Source organism: Sminthopsis crassicaudata, chromosome 2 (genome assembly GCF_048593235.1).
Source record: "Sminthopsis crassicaudata isolate SCR6 chromosome 2, ASM4859323v1, whole genome shotgun sequence".
Lineage (NCBI taxonomy): Eukaryota > Metazoa > Chordata > Mammalia > Dasyuromorphia > Dasyuridae > Sminthopsis > Sminthopsis crassicaudata.
Genome location: NC_133618.1, coordinates 600,137,956 through 600,148,548, shown reverse-complemented (window position 1 = coordinate 600,148,548; position 10,593 = coordinate 600,137,956). Strand labels below are relative to the sequence as shown.

Sequence of the window (10,593 nt, the reverse complement as noted above, 5' to 3'; positions counted from 1 at the left end):
TTCACTGACAAAATCATGAAGTGGGTATTATAAATATTTTCTCCATTTTACAGTTGGGAAAACTGAGGTTCATAAAGATGAAGAGATTTGGTCAGGATTAAAAGGATGCTAGAAGTGAAGGAAGGAAGGAAGGAAGGGAAGGAAGGGAAGGAAGGGAAGCAGAAGGGAAGTAGGGAGGGAAGTGTCGTGGTAAGGGATCCACCTGCCAGTGGCTGCTGGAGGTCTAACTCAAACTTGTTTCTTCATGTGAGCAGATGATGTTGATGATGATGATACAAGGAAATTGAGAGGCAGTTGTGTTGTCTGACCTCTCTCCTCTTCCCTCTGCCTCCAATTTATTTCATTCCTAGTCCACAAGCAACGTAGTAAAGGCTGCTTTGCAACTCCTTCAGATGTTATGATCCACAACTGTGGAGGCTCTCAGAGAATTGATCTGTCCCTTCACTTAGGGGTGGTTCTTAAGAGGGAGAAGGGAGGGAGAAAGTGGAGAGGAAAAGGGGGAAGGGAGAAGATGGAGGGGGGAGGGAGAAGGGAGAAATAGAAGGAGGGAGGAGGGAAGGAGAAAATGGAAGGATGGAAGGGGGAAGGGAGAAGAGGGAGGGAAGGAGAGGGGGAAGGAGAAGAGAGAGGGAAGGAGAGGGGGGAAGGAGAAGAGGGAGGGAAGGAGAGGGGGGAAGGAGAAGAAGAATGGAGGAAGAGAGGGAGAAAGGGAGAGAAGAGAGAGGAAGAAGAGGGAGGGAAGAGGAAGGAAGAAGAGGGAGAAAGGGGTGAGGAAATGGAGGGAGGGAAGGGTGAGAAAATGGAGGGAGAGATATTAAACTCCTATTATGTATTAAATACTGTACAGATATCTCTTTTGTTTCATCCAACAACTCTGTGAGTTAACTACTATTATTATCCCTATTTTAGAGGGGAACAAAAAGAAAATAGGCAGAGAGGCATTATAAGAGATTTGTCCAAGGTCAAAAAGCTAATAAATATCTGAAACAGGTTTTGAACTCAGGTCTTCCTGCCTTTAACAACTTCTCCCCCTAGTTTAGCTACCTGTAGGCAGTGCCCACAAAGAGATAAAAAATTTGTTGCGTGCTATGCTGGTCAAGACATATCTTACATATTGTACTTAAATTTAAGAAAGATTCATAAGCTGAAGTGTTCAGAAGAACACAAGAAGAATTTTTAAACTAATTCTTTTAAGCCCTCAAGCCATGCCATACAAGGATCAGAAAAAGGAAGTGGAAGAAAGAGAAGACATGAGAAGGGCATGGTAGCTCCCTTTAAGAACTGTCATGTGAATACACAAATATACTCACTCAACTTCTCTCCAAAAGGACAAAATGGAAAGCAGGAGTGAAATTTCAGGAAGTTAGATTTTGGTTTATATAAGGAAATATAGAGTGAATGAGCTACCATCCAAAACTAGTTGGTTTTCCCTACATGGAGGTCTTTTAAGCAAAGATATTCACTTGTTGGAGAAATTTTAGAGGAACTTTTGGGTTGGGCATGGGTTGAGTTAGATAATCTCTGAGATATTCTAGAACAGTATGGTATACAAAATAACTTCAAATAATAAGTATTTTTAAAAATAAAAATATTCATGATATCTTAGAACATTAGAAGTAGTACATTAAAATAGTATACTAAAAAAAAGTAGCATATACAATAAAAAGTCTGGGAATTCAAAGAAGAAGGCCATCTCAGGACAGATGCCTCAAAATTTAAACATAATAGAATTTAAATCCATAAGGAACTTTAGCAGCCTCTTAACTTAACCCCATTATTCCATTGATGAAGAGATTGATGTTAAGATGAATGAATGTACCAGTGGTACATTATTGCTTCCAAATTCAGAATTCTTTAGTACTTTAGGACTGAACAAAATTTTAAATGACTAGATTTCAAAAGACTAAGTCAACAAAGATTTACTAAACAATAGATCTGTTGCTTCCAAATCCAGTACTTTCCACTGTACTTTGTAGCCTTTCATATTTAGAATAAAAGAAAAAGGACTACATGACTTCTAAAATCTCCTAGCTCTCTTCTGTGGTCTCATGATCTTTTTAATTAGTCCCCTTCATTATACACTAAAACAATGAGATACTTGGACATCCATTATCTCATTTGATTCTCACAACAACTCTAAGAGTAGGTAGAATTACTAGTCCACTTAACAAATGTTAAGAAAAACTGACCTTCATGGAGCTTAAATTACTTCCTCATAGTCATCCAACACCAGAGAGAGAACAGTGTCACAAAAACTGAAAGAGAAAAGATCAAAGAGAAGTGGATGATCGAGGTATCAAAAACTGGGTGACCTTGATGAAGATCCAGCCAAGCTTTGAGGAGGAGTGGTCAGACAGGTAAGAAAACTTGGAGAGTGTTGCTGTGAAAACCTAGAGAGGAGATATCCAGCAGAAGAGGGTTATTGATGCTGTTAAAGGGGTTGCAGAAAGATTGAAATGAGCATCAAGAGGAGCCCAACTGATTTGGCAATTAAGAGATCATTGATGACTTTGAAAAAAGTTGAATGATGAGGTTGGAAACCATACTGCATTCTGAAAGAGAAGACAAGGAGAGTAAGTGGTTGTTGTTATTCAGTAGTGTTCAGTCATGTCTTATTCTTTGTGACCTCAATTGAAGTTTACTTGGCAAAGATACTAGAGTGGTTATTTGCTAATGATGTTCATTTTTTAGATAAGGAAATTGAAGCAAACAGGTTTAAATAATTTGCCCAGGCTCATCTAGCTAGTAACTATCTGAGACCAGATTTGAAATCAGGATTTGAGTCTTCTTGACTCCAAGACCACTACTTTATCCACTGTGTCACCGAGCTGCACAGAGGGAGTGGATATGCCAGTTCTAGCTGCAAAAGAGAGGAGAGATAGAATGATGCTAGGAGGCATAATTGAATCAAGTGAGTTTTTGTTTGTTTTGTTTTAAAGCAGAAAGGAAAAGGCATTGCTGTTGGGGGAAAGATGTAAGAATTAAGCAGTAGTTAGCATGCGCATGAAATATTTTTTATGTGTTCTATTGGGTTTTGGAGATTAATTATTCTGCTCAGAGTGATTGATGCATATCCAACCTCAGAAAGCATGGTGTGTCTAAGTGCTGTTTAGAGCAGGAATTTGCAACCTTTTAGAAATGGGGTCTCAGGCTTGGTTATCATTCCTTTATGGCACTGCTTTTAGGACATTCAGGCTTCTGTAAAGGCAGACACTGGATTTCAGGAGGTATCTCATGGAGAAGCCTGGTAATTGGACTCCTTGGGATTCCAAGTATTTTAAGAGTCAGGAGAGGGAATGAATGGAAAGTCATGGCACAGAAGGGGAGACAGATGGAGTAATGTTTGACCTTTCACACTGTGGTTTCACAATGAGCTAAAGAAGCCAAAAATTTGACTGTTTCCTCCCCTCTTCTCTGGAAACAAAAACATTTTTGTTACAGCCCATTCCCTGTCACCACCTTGTTCAAGGAAGCTCACTCAGTTCTCTCTCCAGTTTTCATTTGTGTTCGTTCACTCAGTGCCTTGACTGAAGACACTAACCTCTCAGGCTTGTTGGGAAAGGAAAGAGTAGCCAGATGGCTTTTGCAATTATATTGGAGGCCTGTGTGACCATAAATAAGTAATTCAAACTCTGAGCAGCAGTGTTCTCTATTAAGTAGGATGTTAATTCTTTTTTTTTTTTTGTAAATGCATTTTATTCTTAATTCATGAAACAAAACAAGTACTTCTATAACCTAGCACAACAAATAAAATGATTATACATGAAACCACAAATCTAATATGTACAACTTGCTATTGCAAGTGTGTGTATAAAATTATTCTATGTGGTTGTTAATTCTTCTTTGACCAACCTCTTAGAGTTGTTGTGGATATGAACTAGTGGTTATTAAAATCATACTTTATAGTATGACTTTTTTAGTGAAAGGTACTGGATTAAAAAGATCACAGGACCATAGAATTAGAACTAGAAGAAATTTTAGAGGTTAAATAGTCTAATTCCCCTGTTTTAGAAGTGAAAAGTTACAAGGTCCTATGGAAAAAATATTGGATTGGAGTCAAAGTCAAAGAACTTACATTCAAATACCATCTCTGCCATTTATTACTTGGGCAAGTCCCCTAACCTCAATGGATCTCATTTTCCTCATATGTAAATTGAGAAGGCTGGACAAGGTGACCTCTAAAATTATTTTTTTAATGTACATATTTATTTAAAACAAATACAAAATAGGAATAAAAAGGAATACAAAAAGAAAATAGGAAAAAAACAGAAAAAAGAAAAAAAATTGTCATGTGCACAGCAGAACACAAGAGAGGATTCAAAATATGTAACAAATTTCCATGTCAAGAAAGCTATATAATAATGGAATACATTGTATTCAGAACTGTCCATCTTTGCTTCCTTTTAGCTTTTCTTTTTTTAATATTTTGCATGTTTTACTTTATTCTTTTTTCCCACTTTCCTCTCTTTTCACCTTTCCCAAGAAGGTTACAATTAAGCACAGATATGTATAGATACATACACAGATATGTATAGATACATACACAAATACACATATCTACATGGATATCTGTAATCATACACAAATATACATCTATGTAAGGTTGTACTTTATTTCTCCTCTGTTTCTCCAAGTCTTTCCATATCTTTCTAAATCCACTAGTTCTTTATTTCCTATGTCACAGCAATATTCCAACCTAATATCTAGCTGTTCTGAATAGTCAAAAACAGTATCAGTATGGCTGACATATAATATAGTTGCCCTATTTTCTCTTTTGATTGAAAATATTTTAACCTTAATTTTGTCAGAGATCAATGATTACTGCCCCTGCTTTTTTTCTAATAAATTCTACTCCTAATCATTATTATTGTATTTGTGCATATCTCTTGGTTCCTATCCCTACTGATGATTCTACCTTACTTCTATTTGCTAGCTTGTCTTGCTATTACTTAACTTCCCCTCACTCTTCCCTCTGCTATTTTCCTACCTTTTCACTTCCTCTTCATCTTATTCTGATTAATCTACAATCTTATTCCATTCCCATTAAACTACATACTTGTGTTCTCCATCTTATTTTCTCCTTTTTCTTTATAAATTTTAAGAATTTATACCTCCAAGATATAAAGGCATTGTTCCCTCTTTAACCCATTCTCAATGTGAGTAGGATTTCAGAACTTGTCTCTAAATTGCGATCGTTCTCTGGGGGCAGATCTCTTGGGGAGCTTCTGGAGCCAGCCTTAGTTTTAGTTTCAGTTCAATAATCTCAAAATGCAGCCAGGAGTTAAAGTCCAGATCCTATGTGTCCTTCAAACTCTTGAATCTTTTCCTGTCAGAATGTCTCCAGCCAGCTTCAGTCTCTAGCTCCCTCTGAATCCAAAGCCTCCAGCCAGAAGGTAGATGTGGGAATGAAATCTTGACTCCTGAATCTCCTAGAGTGTGGGAATCAGACTCTGCCTCCGAGAGTGTGGGATTGTGGGTTTCCCAGAATTCAATCCTAGATGTGAATCTCCCAGAAGTCCATGAGCAGTCTGGACTTGCGAATCCACTGAAGCCTGGCTCTCTGAATCTCCTGGAGCTTCCCTGAAGTTCTCCTGGGAAGTCTTCTCCTTGACCCAATCCAGACTGACTTCCCCATTCAATGTTGGCTCCTTATATCCTCCCAGAGAATGGGCTTGTGGGTACTCCATGGGCTTGTGGGAACTCCTTACAGAACCAATGGGCAAACTCCTTTAAAGGTGGAAACTCCTTTAAAGATGTGAACTCTGAGTTAGAGAATTGTTAAGTACCAGACAACCTACTTAGCACCTAGTAATTATCCTAACAGAAATGAATGTTTGAATGTTTGTTTTACCCATGCCTTTGAAGTAGATATTCCTTTGCAAAAGTTACTTTGGATTTTATTTTTATTTTGTTTGTTTTATCATTTCAATTGAATAGTAATGGTGATAGTGGGCAACCTTGTTTCACTCCTGAATTGGGAGTGGTTCCAGTTTATCACCATTAAATATGATGCTTATTGATGGTTTTAAATAGATGCTACTATTTTAAGGAAAAGTCCATTTATTCCTATACCCTAGAGTGTTTTTAATAGGAATGGGTGTTGGATTTTATCAAATGCTTTTTCTGCATCTATTAAGATGATCATATGGTTTTTGTTAAATTGCTTAGTGATGTAGTCAATTATATTAATAGTTTTCCTAATATTGAACCAGTCCTTCATTCCTGGTAGAAATCCTACTTGGTCATAGTGTATTGTCCTGGGGATGATTTTCTGTAATCTTTTTGCCAATATTTTATTTAAGAATTTTGCATCAATGTTCATTAGGGAGATTGGTCTATATTTTTCTTTCTCTGTTTTTGTCCTATTTGGTTTAAGTATCAGTACCTTGGCTGTGTCATAAAAGGAATTTGGTACGATTCCTTAAATCCCTATTTAAATCCCTAAACTCCCTATTGGAGTTAATTGTTCTTTAAATGTTTGGTAGAATTCACATGTAAATCCATCTGGTCCTGGGTATTTTTTCTTAGGGAGTTGATTAATAGCTTGTTCTGTTTCTTTTTCTAAAATGGGACTATTTAACCAATTTACTTCTTCCTCTGTTAATCTGGGCAACCTATATTTTTGAAGGTATTCATCCATTTCATTTAAGTTATCAAATATATCGGCATAAAGTTGAGCAAAGTAACTCCTAATTATCGCTCTAATTTCCTTTTCATTAGTGGCAAATTCTCTCTTTTCATTTTTAAGATTAACAATTTGGTTTTCCTCTTTACTTTTTCTAATCAAATTTACCAAGGGTTTATCTATTTTGTTGTTTTTTTCATAGAACCAACTCTTAGTTTTATTTATTAATTCAAGTTTTTTTTTTTTTACTTCCAATTTTATTAATCTCTCATTTTATTTTTAGAATTTCAAGTTTAGTGTTTGGGGTTTTTTAATTTGCTCTTTTTCTAGCTTTTTTAGTTGCAAATCTAATTCATTGATCTTTTCTTTCTCTATTTTATGCAAGTAGGCCTCTAGAGATATAAAATTTCCCCTTATTACTGCTTTGGTTGCATCCCACACATTTTGGTATGTCATCTCATTATTGTCATTCTCTTGGGTGAAATTATTAATTGTGTCTATGATTTGCTGTTTCACCCAATCATTCTTTAGGATGAGATTATTTAGTTTCCAATAACTTTTTGGTCTATTTTCCCCCAGCTTTTTATTGAATGTAATTTTTATTGCATCATGATCTGAAAAGAATGCATTTACTATTTCTGCCTTCTGCATTTGAATTTGAGGTCTTTATGTCCTAATATATGGTCAATTTTTGTATAGGTTTCATGAACTGTTGAGAAGAAAGTATACTCCTTTCTGTCTCCATTTAGTTTTCTCCAAAGATCTATCATACCTAATTTTTTTAGTGTTCTATTTATCTCTTTAACTTCTTTCTTATTTATTTTGTGGTTTGATTTATCTAATTCTGATAGTGCAAGGTTGAGATCTCCCACTATTATAGTTTTGCTGTCTATTTCTTCTAGCAGCTCTCTTAACTTCTTTAGGAATTTAGATGTTATATTACTTGGTGCATATATCTTTAGTATTGATATCACTTCATTATCTATGCTACCCTTCATCAAGATATAATGCCCTTTCTTATCTCTTTTAATTGGATCAATTTTTGCTTTTGCTTGGTTTGAGATGGCTACCCCTGCTTTTTTTTACTTCACCTGAAGCATAGTAAATTCTGCTCCAGACTTTTACCTTTACCCTGTATGTGTCGCCCTGCTTCAAGTATGTTTCCTGTAAACAACATATTATAGGATTCTGGCCTTTAATCCAGTCTGCTATCTACCTCTGCTTTATGGGGGAGTTTACCCCATTCACATTTATGGTTAAAATTGCTAATTCTATATTTCCTGTCATCTAGTTAACCCCAGATTACGCTTTTCTTTTTTACTTTCCCCTTTTCCCCCCTCCTCAGTATTACACTCATGAGCACCACTTGCCTCATTCAGCCTTCTTTCTTTAGGATCCCTCCCTTCCCTTAAAGTCCCTCCCCTTTTGAGGGTAAAGGAGAACTCAGAGAGACTTGGGTGTCTTTTCCTTCATCTTGGCTCTGTCCCCATGCAAAAGTTACTTTGATAGTAAATGGTTAAATAGAACTCCTAAAATTAGGGGAAAACAACCAATGGGAGCTTGAGTCAATTTCAGAGAAGGTAGATACTCTCAAACTTCAATAAAAGTTCTAAAGAACCCTAGAGGACAAATTAAATATAACTACATTTGGACTTCAGGCAGCAGGGACCAAGGTGATCATTGTGAAAGTGACACTGACTTTTTTATTCTTAACACTTAAAGTCCATACTCCAAACTCAAAAACTCACTGTTCTCTATGCCTAGAATTTTCTCCCACATCTAATCCCTTGTCCTGGGATTCCTTCAAGTCCTAATTGCAATTCCATCATCTCTCAATCCTTGAAACATTTGTACCTAACTTCTGGGATGATCTTCAATTTATTCTGTATATATAGCTCGTGCAAGATTCTTTGCAACTTGTTTCCATTAGATTGTGAGCACCTTGAAAATTTGGAAGAACAGGAACTGATTTGCCTTTTTTCTTTTTTGTTTTCTTTGTATCCTTAGCATTTATCATGGTCACATAGGAGACACTTAGTAAATGTCAATTTTGTTTGAGTTGACTTTGACAAATACTAATGTAGCCCAGCTTCCCACATTTTATAGATAATGAAACATTTCCAAAAAGGAAAGTTGTGTGACAGAGTAGACCAGGCATTTAAACCAAGATTTCCTAATTTCTTATTCACTAGATCACAAATCTTTTTTCCCATCAGTCCCACCATACTAAGTTGAAACTGTTATGGGCCAGAACTCTGAAACTAGGATTCCTGCAAGGTACTAAGTCAGTGGAATTGATGAAACAATGGTTATCTAGTTTAGCATGGTGATTAATAGTTCTCTAAATTCAGATTTAATGAATTTATTTAATCTTACAACAAATAATGATTTCCTAGTGACATAATGATTGGTTTATACTCAGAGTAGAGCATATAAACTGAGACAAACTCAGCCAAGGGAGGCGGAGAGAGATTCATTCCAATGTCCATCTTTGTGGCGGCTGGAGGTTGAAGCACAAGCCCTTGGACTCAAACTCATTTTATCTCACACCACAGTGGTGGCAGACCTGTCCTCCTGCATTTTCTCCACTGAAACTAAATCCCCTCTGATGGCCACGAGAAAGCTAGCTGAGCACCAGGAGACAATAAAGACTTTTGGACTTTAATAACTGGCTATTCTTGTGGTGATTACTCTGCTGAAAGGAAGGCTGCTCCAAGACCTACAGAAAATTATATGAAACAATCTCTTCCAATAACTGATAGACATTTCAATGTTCAAATGTCCTTTCAGAAAATACTGATAATACCAATATTTGCTTTAACAAAGATATTTTATTCAGGCCATGGTCCTTCAAAATAAGGCTATGATTTCCATTAAGGGGTTTACATTAATTTTCCATTTTTAATATTTTTTCCAAATACAGACCAAATGTTAGGAATCCTATCTAGAGAAGTTTTTCTTCTAATTGGATTTTTTCAAATTTTAGAATTTCAAATTTTAGAAAAAAAACTGCTTAATGTTTCAATCAAATCTAGCCTACTGAACAACATGGAGAATTCACAACTACCTGCCCCATTCCCACCTCCAGCTCAATCATGCCAATATAAACCAAATCCAACTCAATCCATAGGGCATATTTTTTCATGCTAATTTCTTGAATGTAACTTTTCTTGGACTGCAAGGCTTCCAATGAATTGTGCCAAAGAGGGAAATAGATGGACTTTGTTTTCACATCTTATGGAAAAGAGATCTCTTTAGAAAAGATATTTCTTTCTCTTCAATATAAAGGAGCAGAGAGAGCAAGGGAGTTCAGAGTCCTTCTGGGATTCATTCAATCCAGCCATCAACATCTGTCTCAATCTAAGAAGATATGAGAAAACATGGTCATATTTTTGTCCTAGTTATTTGATATCAGGAATTTAGCAAGCACTGATAAATCCAAGACCTAAAGTCAAACTTCTGAATTTCAATTGTACAACTCTTGTTGAATTCTAGCAAATACACTAGCACTTGGACAAAAAAAGGGGGTTAGCATATAGGCCCATTTTTAGCTAAGGAAACTCAAACTTGATACCATTGACATCAGGCAATCTTCCTGAAGTTATTATTATGTTTCAGTGGCATGATAGAATTAGCTCAACTGATTCACAAAAGAAAATGTTTAAATTTTCTTTATGACCTTGGATTGGCAAATGCTACAAATTGAAACTTGATTTATTGCTTTGCTAATATTTAAACTTAAGATGAATTTATCTGAAACTTTAAAATGTGTCCAATTTAATTTTTTTCCTCTAGAGAACAGGTTGTTAAACATTTACCAGCACATCACTGATAATGATATATAAATTCAGATACATCCTAAGAGAATATGTCATATTTCTTTTGATTATTGCCACATATAACTATTAGCCTAATGCATGGCCTCAACTTTGTGTCCTGACAGTAAATGTTTGCTGAATTCTCATTTC

The 10,593-nt window shown here is 35.9% G+C and overlaps 1 protein-coding gene across 13 annotated transcripts in view; it reads right to left on the bottom strand.

Annotated features, from left to right (window-relative positions):
* Positions 1-9,436: 9,436 nt before the first annotated feature.
* The window catches only part of LOC141553065 (scavenger receptor cysteine-rich domain-containing protein DMBT1-like), a 64,710-nt gene continuing 63,553 nt past the window's right edge, over positions 9,437-10,593 (bottom strand). For all 13 annotated transcript variants that reach the window (XM_074284953.1, XM_074284952.1, XM_074284945.1 and 10 more), the window contains one exon: positions 9,437-9,985. In XM_074284953.1, coding sequence (XP_074141054.1) covers positions 9,981-9,985 — 5 coding nt within the window. In that variant the 3' untranslated portion in view covers positions 9,437-9,980. The remainder of the gene's footprint in view (positions 9,986-10,593) is intronic.